Below are 15,071 nucleotides of genomic sequence, written 5' to 3' on the forward strand. Positions count from 1 at the left end.
CCCCTCTTCCAGGCCAGCTCTCTGCTGTGGCCAGGGAGTGCAGTGGAGGATGGCCCAGGTGCTTGGGCCCTGCACCCCATGGGAGACCAGGAAAAGCACCTGGCTCCTGGCTCCTGCCATCTGATCAGCGCGGTGCGCCGGCCGCAGCGCGGCGGCCGCGGCGGCCATTGGAGGGTGAACCAACGGCAAAAGGAAGACCTTTCTCTCTGTCTCTCTCTCTCTCACTGTCCACTCTGCCTGTCAAAAAATAAAAAATAAATAAATAAATAAATAAATAAATAAATAAAAAGGAAATGCTGAGAACACGTACTTCAGTTCCTGAATTTTCCAACTGACACCACTGAAGTACCAATGATCATAAGAAACTGCTGTGAAAAGCTCAGTAAAATGAATAAATTCTTGGATTAATACAATCTACCAAGATTAAATCAAGAAGATACAGTCTGAATAAAACCATAACAAGTAGTGAGATTAAAAGTCTTCTGTCAGGGCCAGTGTTTTTGTTCTAGTTAATACTATTGGTTGAACTCTGTAATTAACATACAATTATTCTTAGGTTTTTAAATTTAACTGAAAAGTGATCCCTGTTAAATATAAGCGTGGGAATAAGAGAGGGAGGAGATGTACAGTTTGGGACATACTCAATCATACTTGGTGTTAGAAATGTGCCAGGGGATCCCAATACAATCCCATCAAGGTTGCATGTATCAGTGCCATCTCACTAGTCCACGTGATCAATTTCAGTTCACAATTGATCATACTGATAGGTCTAAGAGTCAAAGGGATCACACAAACAAGACTAGTGTCTGCTAATACTGATAGAATCAAAAAGGGAGAGAACGATCCAACATGGGAAGCGGGATACACAGCAGACTCATAGAATGGCAGATGTCCTAAACAGCACTCTGGCCTCAGAATCAGCCCTTAAGGCATTCGGATATGGCTGAAGAGCCCATGAGAGTATTTTAGGCATGGAAAGCCAAGACACTATGGCAAAAAAAAAAAAAAAAAAAAAAAAAAAAAAACCTAAATGAAAGATCTCTGTGAGTGAGATCCCAGTGGAAAGAATGGGGCCATCAAAGAAGGAGGTACCTTTCTCTGAAGGGAGGAGAGAACTTCCACTTTGACTATGACCCTGTCTGAATAAGATCGAAGTCGGCAAACTCAAAAGGCTTCCATAGCCTTGGCAACTCATGACTAGAGCCTAGGGAGATTACTGACGCCATAAACAAGAGTGTCAAATTGTTAAGTCAACAACAGGAGTCACTGTGTACTTATTCCTCATGTGGGATCTCTGTCCTTAATGTGTTGTCCAATGTGAAGTAATGCTATAACTAGTACTGAAACAGCATTTTACACTTTATGTTCTGTGTGGGTGCAAACTGATGAAATCTTTACTTAATATATACTAAATCGATCTTCTGTATATAAAGATAATTGAAAATGAAAAAAAAAAACTCTGCATTTCAAATAAATAAATTTTTCAAAAAAAGCTCTTACATCAAGGAAGATCTGATAGCTTTACTACTGACTTCTACAAAACATTTGAAGATGAACTACTAGATTTTATGTTACATATTAGAAAATTACACTTATGTATTTATTTTGAGCAACTTGTATACCATTTATACAGTGTGGGATAAGAAAACTTCCCTTACGTTACAGAATGAATACTTCTGTTTTGATCATTAGGTAAACATCATGAATAGGACATTCAATTACAGAACTTACTTTGAAAAAGTTTGGCCACACAGTTTTTATCATATGTTGACTTAAAGTAGGTATCACATAGTTCTACCTCTTTAGAAATTGCCCACTTAATATGGTCTAATGTATGTGAACAACTTGATAGTGAAGACTATAATATATGACTTTTAAACCTATCAATTTGAAAATTAAATTTAAGCCTGACATAAATATAAATAGAATTAAAACTTGGGGGCTGGCATTGTGGCGAGGCAGGCAAAGCTGCTGCCTGGGACACTGTTATCACATGGGTGTCGGTTCATGTCTTGGTTGATCCACTTCCAGTCCAGCTCCCTGCTGGTATCTTGGTAAAAACAGTGGAAGGTGACCCAAGTGCTTCAGCCCCACCACTCAAATGGGCACGCAGATGAAGCTCCTGGTTCATGGCTTCGGCCTGGCTCAGCCATGGCTGTTGGGATCACTTGGGGTGTGAATCAGCAGATGAAATACCTCTCTCTTTCTTTGTGTCTCTCCCTATCTGTAACTCTGACTTTCAAATAAATAAATAAATCTTAAAAAAAAATTGTTAGTACAAACTCATGTGGTAAAAAGTGAAATAATTTCTGTAATGCCACCGTATTTCAAATCCTAGGTAAATATTTTTATGTTTCTTTTTAAAATTCAGTTATTTTAATTTGATATATTTAGTAAGTTATCTCCTTTATTCATGTTAATAGTAAAAAATATCATTAATTCCAACAGGCAGCTCACCTAAAGGATTTTCTGAAAAATTCTACCTAGTTGTAATAGAGTGTACTCAAGAGAACCGTTCACTGTTACACATGTGGAATTTACATTTAAAGTCAGTTCCTGTCTCATTGGGTGAGTTTTTTTTTTAAAACTTCAGGCCTAAATTAACAAATTATACAAGATTAGATAGTTAAAGGAGTATTTCTTAAAACCATTCATATTTCATGGTGATAATTATAACTTATTCAATTAAATAAAGTACCAAAGTTAATTTTTTGCTGTAAAAGATCATATTACTATGTATACTGTTTTATATTGTGTAATACAGTTTAGGATTATAAAATGTAGCAGTTTATAATATTTATAGGGAACCATATCCCCTACTAGTTTTTTGTTCTTATGTTTTATAGATGAAAAAGTAGATAAAAAAAAATCTGAAGCAGTTTGGCAGCCAGAAGATCACTATTCACCTTCTCCAGAGAAGATCCCGTCTCCTTTTTCACAGAAGTATCAGGCTTGCAGAGCAAATCTCCAGAGCACCAGCAAGTTAACTCTGTTTTCAGAGATGGTGTATAGCCAGGAGCTGGATTTGCCAGAAGGAGTTGAGATAATCAGCGTGAAGCCATCAGCAGGTTTGTACGTTTTATGAAAAGATACTACTTTGAAACTCATGAGTGTTAACCAGATGCTTAAAAGCAAGTCTTGGACCTACCTCTTAAATCCACAGAGAAGTAGCAATGGAAATAATATAACATATAACATATATTATAGTTAACATACGTTTAACTATGTTAAATTGAACATGTAAATTTATCATTGCTTTCAGCCTACTGTGACATTTGTCAGACAATTCTAATCTTAAATGTTTGTTTCTAAGACAAATTTTTATTGTGCTTTTGGGATGCCAAAGTGAAAGTTTATGGAATGGAGATTTTAACTAAGTTTAAACCTTATTTGCCAAGTGTTTTAAAAAAGAACTTCTATTTCTTTATTTGAGGTAGGGGTGGGAAAGAAAGAGGGAAAGAGTGAGCTAGAGAACTCCCATACTCTTGTTCACTCCCTAAATGCATGCAAAGGCTGGGACTGGACCAGGCTGAAGCCCGAAGCCCAAAAACCCAATCCAAGCTTCCCAAATGGCTGCCAGAGACCCAGCTACTTGAGCAATCAAGTGCTGCCTCCTAGGATATGCATTAGCAGGAAGCTGGAAAGGGAGCAGAGTTAGGACTGGAACCTATGAAGTGCAATATGGAATGTGGGCATTTTAACTGTGTCTGACCATTATATCAAATAACTGCCTCTTCCCTGTCAATTTAATTATATTGGTAATAGCTGACTGGAATCAGGTATTAAGAACGATTCTGAGTGTGTAGTTGCTGCTATCTATTTGCCATCCTTATTTGTGGCAATAGTTTTCCAAATATTGCCCCCAGACTAGCAGCAATATCTTGGGAACTTTTTAGAAATGAAAAATGTGCCAAACCCCAGAGGTACTTACTCATGGTTTCTGTCTAGGGCAAGACCTGGGGCCTGGTGAGAAGCCTTCCAGGTGACTGTTAAGAATGCACAAGATCAGGAACTAATGTTCTGGGATATCAAGAAACTCCTGTGCAAACTAAAAATCCATTTTTGAAACCACCCAGTTCCTCCCTTCTTTTATTTTTAATAGTCATAGTGTGGGTATTTGTTCTTTTCTTCTTCTCTGCAGACTGATTACTTTGAATGTTTTTTAGTTTCCCATATTACCGAGTATCTAATCTTTTCTGATGTGATATTCACAGGAGTTAGAGATATTAACAGTGTTCTTACTTTTACATTCTCTTTTTTTTTTTTTTTTTTGAAAGATTTATTTACTTGAAAGTCAGAATTACACAGAGAGAGGAGAGGCAGAGAAAGAGAGAGCTCTTCTATCCACTGGTTCACTCTCCATTTGGCTGTAATGGCTGGAGCTGTACCGATCTGAAGCCAGGAGCCTGGAACTTCTTCCGGGTCTCCCACGTGGGCGCAGGGTCCCAAGGACTTGGGCCATCTTCTACTGCCTTCCCAGGTCATAGCAGAGAGCTGGATTGGAAGTGGAGCAGCTGGGTCTCGAACCCGCACCCATATGGGATGCAGGCACTGCAGGTCACAGCTTTACCCACTACACCACAGCACCACCGGGGCCCACTTTTACATTCTTCTTTGTATATTTTAATAAAAAAAAAGACTTCAGTGCAACAAGAGTTAAAATTTGAATAAGAATGACTTGCATTGCTGAAATTTGAAGAGCTGTCATCATTAGCCAGGGCGTAATGATCTTTACTACTAAACTGCAGTTTAGAAAGTACAGCAAATATAGAGAAACTGGAGGTAATTTATTAAGGCAAGTCTCAATAAAAATCCTTTAGAAGAAGAAGTGACTATAATTTTTTATCATTTTTGGTTTGGCAAAAAGAGTAGAATATGGTGAAAGGTTTTTAGTGTTAGTTTTTTTTTAAACCAATAGTATTGGAAAGTATAATATATTTTCTTTGTGTTCAGAACAGCTCAGGGAAACCCATGGATAATACTTTTTGTGTCCTTTTGTAATATTACTGTATTTCTTGAGGACTTTTTAAGAATACCTTACTACAGTTATGGTAAAATATACTTCTAAAATATGGTCAATGTCCTATATACATTTCTATATATAATTGTTTATATTTAATTTATACGTATGTAAGGTTGGTTGAAACACAGCCATATTTATTCTCTTACTATTATATATAGATATTTCTGTCCTATAGTGGCAGAGTTGAATCCTCAGGTGACAACTCCTAAAATAGTCATTATAGTCTGACCCTGTACAAAACGGTTTAGCAGATGCCTGTTTAAAGAAGACACTATATGTGATTCCTTTAGATTTAAGTGTTTGTTAACTTCCCTTTAGGAAACTGCTCCACACCAGTGATGTCAAGTACACCTCACTCAGGAAAGGCCCTTTAATGTGACTGTTTGATAGGTAACCATGAGCTATTCACATTGCACTGAAAAATAGGAAAGGAAAGGAGCCAATAAGTGTTGAAAATTTTTAAAAATGTTTTAATACCTTTAAAATGGAAGTTCTAGTGGTAAAACTGGCAGCTAGTTTTGAAGTGAATGCTGCATTGAGAGTCAGGACTAGAGGTAAGGTTTTTAAATTTTGCCATAGTCCAGTTGATTTTGGCCCAAGAGAGTGTTTGGTAAAGGATCTTTATTTGGAGAATTCAGGAATTGAAGTATGTGTTCTCAGCATTTCCTTGTAAGTCTAGGTTCTGATGGTATTTTCTTCTTATTTACATTTTTTATGTCATTAAAGGCCTTTCAGTGATCTTGTTGATACTTCATAAGGTATCAGGCTCCTAACAGTAGTTAATACAAAAGGACCAAAAACTTTAGTTTACAAAAACAAAATGTTAACCAGATTTGACCTTTTGTTACTGGATTCTTTCCATTTTAGGACATCTGAGTTCTTCTTCCATATATCCTGCATGCAGTGCTCCTTACTTATTGGCAACTTCCTGCTCAGATGAGAAAGTAAGATTTTGGAGATGCAGGGTAACAAAAGGAGAATCTGCCACATCAAAGAATGAAAACCTGGATCTTGTGTATGTTTGGGAAGAATGGCCATTACTAATTGAAGATGGACTTCAGACCAATAGTAGTTTAACTGTACCTGGTAGGCCTGTAGAAGTGAGCTGTGCACACACAAATCGTTTAGCGGTAGCTTACAAGCAGCCTACATCTAGCAGTAGGTCATCTCAGGATTTTGTGATGCATGTAAGTATTTTTGAATGTGAGTCCACAGGAGGTTCATGTTGGGTCCTTGAACAGACAATTCATTTAGATGAGTTAAGCACAGTGTTGGATTCTGGCATTAGTATTGATAGCAATTTAGTAGCCTATAATAAACAAGAGGCATATTTATTCAGTAAAGAGAGTATTGCATTAAACACAAAGCATTTAGTTCACTTAGATTGGATGTCTAGAGAAGATGGGTCTCATATCCTGACTGTAGGAATTGGATCAAAACTTTTTATGTATGGACCCCTGGCTGGCAAGGTCCAAGAACAGAGTGGTAAGGAAAGCCTGGCCTTTCCTCTCTGGGAGAGCACTAGAGTTGTGCCTCTTTCCAAATTTGTGCTTTTACGAAGTGTGGACTTGGTTTCTTCTGTAGAAGGCTCCCCACCTTTTCCTGTTTCCTTATCGTGGGTACGGGACGGCATCCTTGTGGTAGGAATGGATTGTGAAATGCATGTATATTCCCAGTGGCAACCATCTTCCAAGCAAGAACCTGTTGTAACAGATTCATTCAGTGGGAGCACTCCTTCTATAATAAGTTTAATAAAACAGAGTAACTCATCCAGTTCTGGGTTACATCCTCCAAAAAAAACTCTGACTCGATCTATGACCAGTCTTGCCCAGAAGATCTGTGGAAAGAAAACGGCATTCGATCCTTCAGTGGATATGGAAGATTCAGGTCTTTTTGAAGCAGCTCATGTTCTTTCCCCAACTTTACCTCAGTACCACCCTCTGCAGCTTTTGGAACTCATGGACCTTGGCAGAGTTCGGAGAGCAAAGGCCATTTTGTCACACCTTGTCAAGTGCATTGCTGGGGAAGTCGTGGCTCTGAATGAGGCTGAATCCAATCATGAACGCCGCCTCAGGTCTCTCACCATCAGTGCTAGTGGGAGCACCAGCAGAGACCCCCAGGCATTTAACAAGGCTGAAAATACGGACTACACAGAAATAGATTCTGTGCCCCCACTTCCTCTGTATGCCTTACTTGCAGCGGATGATGATAGCTGCCACTCATCTTTGGATAAGTCTAGTAATGAGAATACCTTAAATAAATCCAACCAATTGTCAAAAGAAAGTTATGATGAGCTTTTTCAGACCCCAGCTCTAATGACTGATACTGATGTATTAGAGACAGATGAAGAAAACATGAAGCCCAAAGTCATTGACCTTTCACAATACAGTCCAAATTACTTTGGTCCTGAGCATGCCCGGGTTCTTTCTGGACACTTACTGCACTCTAGTTTGCCAGGACTCACTCGGATGGAACAGATGTCCCTGATGGCCGTAGCAGATACAATTGCAACCACGAGCACTGACATTGGAGAAAGCAGAGACAGAAGCCAAGGTAAAGCTAAGTTCTGTACAGCAATGCAAGAAAAACTGTGGTATTTTTACTGGTTTTCTTAGAAAATAATACTAAATAATTTTTATAAAAATGATGCCAAGATGAGTTTTTGATAGATCGTTACTGCCTTTACAGTGGTTTTAACTTCATTGTGTACTATTTTCCCATGAATCATTGTACCTTTAGGAAATGCATAAAGGAGATTATGCCATTCACTTAATAGTTTTCTGCTAAAGTGTTCAGCAAAAGTTGGCAGATTCTATTAAATAATTGCTTTTAGGTACCTGAAAATAGCAAGTGATTTCTGTTTTTCTCCCCACGATGTAATAATGCACCAGTGAATATAATTTATTTATTTTTAAAAATTTTATATAAGTTATGCAAGTTTCACGTATTTGATATATACAGATTTAGGAACATAGTGATACATCCCACCCTCTCCTCCCTCCTGCCCGTAGTCCAACCCCTCTTCCTCCTCTCTCCCTTTCCCACTCCTATTTTTCACAAAGATCTACTTTCAGTTTGTTTTATGATCATAAGGTTAACCCTACACTAAATAAAAGAGTTCAACAAGTAGTATGAAGAATAAAAACATTGTTCCTCACAGAAGAGACAAGGGCTGTAAATCGAATTGCAAAATGCTCATTTCAATCCTGTGCATTATGTTTTAGGTGCTCTGTTAGTTACCTTGGATCAGGGAAGATACACGGTATCTGTCTTTTTGGGACTGACTTATTTCACTAAGTATAATGGTTTCCAGTTACATCCATTTTGTTGAAAAAGACAGGATTTCTTTCTTTCTTTCTTTCTTTTTTTTTTTTACAGCTGAGTGGTACTCCATAGTGTATAATTTGATTTTTAAAATATGAAGTTTTAAAAATAATTAGTACTAGTGTTTACTCTTACCTAGAATAATAAATATAAGCATGCTGTAAATAGGTCTTTCTTTCACTCAGAGCATTAAAAAAATCTCTTTAAGAAATTTGAATGGAGAATTCCAGTCAAATCTGAAGGTCAAAATTAGCAAGTCCAACCTTGTGGACCAGAACTCAGTGAGTAGGACACACCCACTGAACTAAGCTTGAGAGGAAAACAGGATAAATTTAAGATAGTAATAAAAATTTAAGGAAAAAGTGGTTATGAATCTTGATACTTTTCTTCTGGTAGGTATTACTAGTAGATATTTTTTTTGCTGTGAATATGTTGTAGGTATTTTATGTTCTTAATCATTTAAAGTGAAAATCTGGTCTTCTCACTATAACTATTTCTTCTAGTGTTAATAGCAAATTATTGGGAAGGAGAGATGGTTAGGATCAGTGTGGAAAATGTAACTGTCATACATACTACAGAGAAACTCCAGAGCTAAGCTGTGTACATTTCAGTCAGATCTTAATTTAAATAAGATTCATGTCAGAGGAGCTTAGATTGTAAAGAATGCCACAGACCTTGAGTCAGTTTGTCTTTGTTAGTGATTTTCCAATTATTTATACTACATTTTTTCTGTTTTATAAAATTGTGTAGAAAAAGAAATATTAGAAAATATTTGATACTGATAGCCTTTTTTGTCAGTTTTCCTATATTTGGTGCTGTGATATAAGCGAATTGTCAGAATTTTTAGTACTATTTGTTTTTGCTTACAAGTTTTTTTTTCCCCTGCACATGAAAGTAAGTAACTGCTTTGCTTTTCCTCATTACAGGTGGAGAAACTCTTGATGAATGTGGGTTAAAGTTTCTGTTGGCTGTGCGACTCCATACGTTTCTTACAACTTCCCTTCCAGCATATCGAGCTCAACTCGTTCACCAAGGTGATTTTCATATCAATCTATTAAAACAAAGGAGGGGAATAGCAAAAGAGGCTTTTGAACTTTTAAACTTGTTTTTTGCCCATACATAGTAACAATGGCACGTGGGACGCATTCTTTTTTTTTTTTTTTTTAATGCTTATTTCCTCTTAATTTCTTTTTGCTTAAGATATTGGAATTTTGAGTAGTAAATGAAGAGAATTAATAAAGAAATAGATACTGGGCAATTGGATATTATGTATTGTGGGTTTTTTTTATGATTTATTTATTTGAAAGAGCAACAGAGAGAGGGAGAAAGAGATGTTCTATATGCTGATTTGTTCCCCAGATGCCTACAACAGCAAAGGCTGGGCCAGACTGAGGCCAGGAGCAAAGAACTCCATCCTTATCTCCCACATAGGTGGCAAGGACCTGAGTACTTGGGCGGTATCCATTGTGTATTCTTGGAACCTTTATTGAAAAACAGTTGGATATGAGTGTGTGAATTAATTTCTGGCCTTTCTGTTCTGTTCCATTGCTGTATATGCCTGGTTTTTTGTAAGTACTGTACTGTTTTAATTAGTATAACTTTGTACTCAAATAGGTGTGATTCTTGAAGGTTTATTCTTTTTGCTCCAGGTTACTTTGTGTGTTCAGTGCCTTTTGTGGTATCATATAGAGTTTAAGGTTATTTTTCCCACATTCTGTAAAAAATGTCAATGGAATTTTGATAGGGATTGCATTGAATATGTAGATGACTTTGAGTGGTTTGGACTTTCTTAACAGTATTATTCTAATCCACTAACATGATATAGTTTTTCTTTTTTGTGTCTTCATTTTCATCAGTGTTTTATAGTTTTTAGTGCAGAGATCTTTTACCACCTTGGTTAAACTAATTTCCAAAACTATTTTTGTAGCTATTAAAAGTGGGATTTAGGGCTGGCACCACGGCTCAATAGGCTAATCCTCCGCCTTGTGACGCCGGCACACCAGGTTCTAGTCCTGGTCGGGGCGCCGGATTCTGTCCCGGTTGCCCCTCTTCCAGGCCAGCTCTCTGCTGTGGCCCGGGAGTGCAGTGGAGGATGGCCCAGGTGCTTGGGCCCTGCACCCGCATGGGAGACCAGGAGAAGCACCTGGCTCCTGCCTTCAGATCAGCGCGGTGCGCCGGCCACAGTGCGCCGGCCGCAGCAGCCATTGGAAGGTGAACCAACGGCAAAAGAAGACCTTTCTCTCTGTCTTTCTCTCTCTCACTGTCCACTCTGCCTGTCAAAAAAAAAAAAAAAAAAAATGGGATTTAAAAAAAATTTCCATTTCATATAATTCACTGTTAGTGTTTGGAAATGCTGCTGATTTTTATATATTGATTTTGTATTTTTCATTTTATTGTATTTGTTACTTTAACAGTTTGTAGGTGGAATCTTTAGTGTCTTCTATATAGTATATGAGATCCTGTCCTCAGGGCCAGTGCTGTGCCACAGCAGGTTGGGCTGCCATTTGTAATAGTGCTGCTATCTCATATCGGTGCTAGTTCCAGTCTCAGCTGCTCCACTTCCAGTCCAGCTCCCTGCTAATGGTCCTAGGAGTGTGGTGGATGAAGGCCCAAGTACTTAGCCCCTGCATCCTCTAGGGAGACCCATATGAAGCTCCTGACACCTGGCTTCGTCCTGGCCCAGCCCTGGTTGCAAGAGCCATTTGGAGAATGATTCAGTGGATGGAAGGTGTCTCTCCTCTGACTGTCCCTGTCTCACTGTAACTGTTTCAAAAAGATTCTATCATCAGCCAACAGCAACAGTTTCACTACTTTTCTATTTGTATGCTTTTTTCTTATTTCTCTTGTCCAGTAGCTATGGGTGGCACTTAGCATATTGTGTGGAATAAAAGAGTGACAGTGGACATCATTGTCTTCTTCCCTGAGCTGAGAGGGTTAACTTTAACCTTTCCACTCTTAAGTGTGGTGTTAGCCATGTCCTTATCATATATGGCCTTCACTGTTTTGAAGTATATTCTTTCTGTAATTTGTTGAGAATTTTTATGAAAGAATGTTGAATTCGTTTTTCTACATCTGGTGAGAATCGTATGGTTTTGGTCTTCATTCTGTTAATCTGAACAGAATGACATTTTATTGATTTGTGTTTTGAACCATTCTTACGTCTCTGTGATCAGTCTCAGTTGCTCATGGTGGATGATTGTTTTCATAAACTGTTGGATTTGATTTGCTCGCATTTTGTGGAGTATTTTTGCATTTATGTTTGTCAGGGATATTGGCCTGTAATTTTCCTTATTTACAGTGTCTGTTTTTGGTATGAGGGTAATACTGATGCCACAAAAAGTTTGGAAGAATTCTTCCTCCTTATCTTTGGGAGAGTTTGAGAAGGAATGGTATTAGTTTTCCTTTTAATGTTTGGTACAATTCACTTGTGAAGTTATCAGGTCCTAGACAATTTTTTTATTGATGATGGAGGCTTTAAAAAAAAAAAAAAGTATATTTATTTACTTAGTCGAAAGGCAGAGTGACAGAGAGAGATTAAGATTTTCGGTCATCTGGTTCACTCCCCAAGTGGCTTCTGTGGCAGGATCAGGCCTGGACTGAAGTCAGGAGTCCAGAAATTGATCTGGGTCTTCCAAATAAATGCCTTAGCCTAAGTAATTGGGCCATCTCCCAGTGCCTTCCTAGGTGTACTATCAGGTCGTTGGATCAGAAGCAGAGCAGCCACGATTCGAACTGTTGCTCTCATATGGGATGCTGGTGTAGCAAGTGGTGACTTAACTGCCTGCACCACAATACCATCCCCAATGATGGAGAGTTTTAATGATCTATTCATGGCGCTACTCATTAGTGGTTTTTTTGTTTTGTTTTGTTTTTGTAATTCTCCATCATTCACTCTTGGTAGGTTGTATGCATCTAAGAATTTATCCATTTCTTCTAGTTACCCAATATGTTGACATAGAATTGCTTATCATAATCTCTTAGGATCCTTTTGGACGTAAAAGTGCATTTGATATATTTTTAAGAGATTTTATTTATTTATTTGAGAGGTAGAGTTACAGAGAGTGAGAGAAAGGTCTTCCTTCCTTTGGTTCACTCCCCAAATGGCTGCAAGGGCCAGAGCTGCGCCAATCCAAAGGCAGGAGCCAGGTGCCTCTTCCCGGTCTCCCATGCAAGGTGCTTCTGAGATTAACCTACTGCGCCACGGCGCCGACCCCAGAGGTGCATTTCATTTGAAGTGTAGTTCTGTTCCAGTGTTTCCTTGTTACTTTTCTGTCTGGTATCCTGTCCATTGTTGAGAGTTGGTGTTGAACCCCTTACTACTATTGTGTTGCTATTTAGCTCTTTATTCAGATCCCTTTATAATACAATTTGCTTGATATATTTAAATGCTCTGATTTTGGTACATAAATATTCCAGTTATTCAAGCTTCATGGTGAATGGATACCTTTATCATTATATTATAATCCTTTGTCTTCTCTTGCAGTTTATTTAAGTTTATTTTTTCTTACATAATTACAGCCAATCCTGCTCTGTTGTTTCTGTGTATGTGGGATATCCTTTTTTTTCTTAAGAACTATTTTATTTGAAAGTCACTGTTACTGTGAGACAGGGAGAGACAGAGAGGAGAGTGGTCTTCCATACACTGGTTTACTCAAATGGCCACAACAACCAGGGCTGGACGGACTGAAACCAGGAGCCAGGAGCTTCACCCGGGCTTCCCATGTGGGTACAGTGGCTCCAGCACTTGGGCCATCTTCCACTGCCCTCCCAGGCACATTAGCAAGGAGCTGCATTAGAAGTGGAGCAGCCAGGATTCAAACTGGCACAAATATGGGATGCCATCACTACAGATGGTGACTTAACCTGCTCTGTCATAGTGCCAGCACTGGGATCTCTTTTCTGTCCCGTTACTTTAAGTCTCTATGTGTCCTTAAAAGTGAGGTAAAGTGGGGATGTTGTGATGCAGCAGGTTTGGCTGCTGCTTGTAGTGTTCGAATCCCATATCAGAGCACCAGTTTAAGTCCTTGTAACTCTGCTTTTGATCCAGCTTCCTAGTAATGCATTCTGGGAGGTGACACATGATGGCTTTTAAATAGATGAAAAATGAACTTTTTTTTTTAAACTGATATAAGTTTCTTGTATGTATCTTACAGTGGGGGGTCTTTGTTGTTGTTGTTAGCCATTCAGCCACTCTAGGTAATTTTATTGGAGAATTTAATCCATTTGCATTCAAAGTATGAGGGTACTTTAAAAAGTTCTTGGAAAATGGAATAAAAATAAGTTTATTTCAGTGAAAAAGAAGTTGGAAATCTGTTCTATGTAATGTCTTCAAAAAGTTCATGAAAAATGTGTTTTATGAAAAAACTGTTCATGGATTTCAACATATTTTATACCAAAATCAACTTACTTTTAATTCTGTTTTCCACAAACTTCTTGAAGTACCCTCATAATTACTAAAGTAAGTAATTACTACTGCCATTTGAAAATTGTTTTCTGATTGTTTTCTGGATGTTTTATTTCTTCCTTGCTTGCTTACTTGGTATATGGTTTGAACATTTTCTGTAGTGATGAATTTTTGGGTCCTTTCTATTTCTCTTTTGAGCACGTACTACAGATTTTTCATTTCTGGTCACCATGAGCCTTACCTAATATATCTTACAGTTATAATAAAGTATATGCTAATTGGAGTGATGGAGTTCTTTGGAAAAACAAAACTTTAAAATAGCCCATACTCCCGCTAATCTTAAACAATTAAGTGTACTTGTGACTCTCATATAATATGTTTTCACATTTTTGTTTCAAATAGAAACATATTTCTGATCATCACTGTGTAACCGTGCTTATATTTCTTTTAAATACTGTTCTTGACATTCCTCTAGGCCTGTCTACTTGTCACTTTGCTTGGGCATTTCACTCAGTAGCAGAAGAAGAACTGTTGAACATGTTGCCTGCAATGCAGAGAGATGATCCCACTTGGTCTGAGCTAAGAGCTATGGGTGTGGGGTGGTGGGTCCGCAATACCCGCATCTTACGCAGATGCATAGAAAAAGTAAGTGGTTTTATTTTGGTGTAAAAAATTAAAATATTTGGGATGTTTCTTTAAATGGTATTCCACGTCTCCTCTGCTATTATTTCCTTTTGTTTTTAAAGCAGTAAAATATTTTGGAATAACCTATGTTTAAAAATCTAGTTTTTAAAATTTTTTATTGTGATTTACTGTGATTTCTAATCAAAATATGTATGTTTAGGAGGATATGTCTGATTTTTGTAGACTAACGTGTATTAGAGAGTAATTAGAAAAATAAAAAAGTGCTGTAAAAACTTGTAATGAAAGCAGTGGTAGTCCTGTTGTCTTTTCTGTGTATCCTTTGTGAGAACTACCCTAAAGTAGTACTTTTTGTTATGTGTGTGTGTATCTGTGTGTATATTTCATATACATAATTTAAGGGAATTTTTGAGCATTGAAATAATGTGTTCCAGTCTTAGATATAAGGGAAAATATTCACTTAAAAACTGCTTCTGAAATTTTGATCTATTATTTTCTAATTATAGGTAGCCAAAGCAGCCTTTTATAGAAAGAATGATCCTTTAGATGCTGCTATTTTTTACCTTGCAATGAAAAAGAAAGCTGTGATTTGGGGATTATATAGGTAGGTAAGAAAACTGCTTCAAATTTAAAAATCTCTTCTTAAAAAGTAATTTATGAAGTGACATTTGTTCTTGT

The 15,071-nt window shown here is 37.6% G+C and overlaps 1 protein-coding gene across 9 annotated transcripts in view; it reads left to right on the forward strand.

The window, feature by feature from the left end:
* Nucleotides 1–15,071, forward strand: part of DMXL1 (Dmx like 1) — a 171,307-nt gene that overhangs the window by 71,024 nt on the left and 85,212 nt on the right. For all 9 annotated transcript variants that reach the window (XM_070076024.1, XM_070076025.1, XM_070076026.1 and 6 more), the window contains 6 exons: nucleotides 2,449–2,568; nucleotides 2,847–3,068; nucleotides 5,891–7,576; nucleotides 9,274–9,381; nucleotides 14,227–14,396; nucleotides 14,900–14,997. In XM_070076024.1, coding sequence (XP_069932125.1) covers nucleotides 2,449–2,568; nucleotides 2,847–3,068; nucleotides 5,891–7,576; nucleotides 9,274–9,381; nucleotides 14,227–14,396; nucleotides 14,900–14,997 — 2,404 coding nt within the window. The remainder of the gene's footprint in view (nucleotides 1–2,448; nucleotides 2,569–2,846; nucleotides 3,069–5,890; nucleotides 7,577–9,273; nucleotides 9,382–14,226; nucleotides 14,397–14,899; nucleotides 14,998–15,071) is intronic.

The sequence above is a fragment of the Oryctolagus cuniculus genome, chromosome 6 (genome assembly GCF_964237555.1).
Source record: "Oryctolagus cuniculus chromosome 6, mOryCun1.1, whole genome shotgun sequence".
Lineage (NCBI taxonomy): Eukaryota > Metazoa > Chordata > Mammalia > Lagomorpha > Leporidae > Oryctolagus > Oryctolagus cuniculus.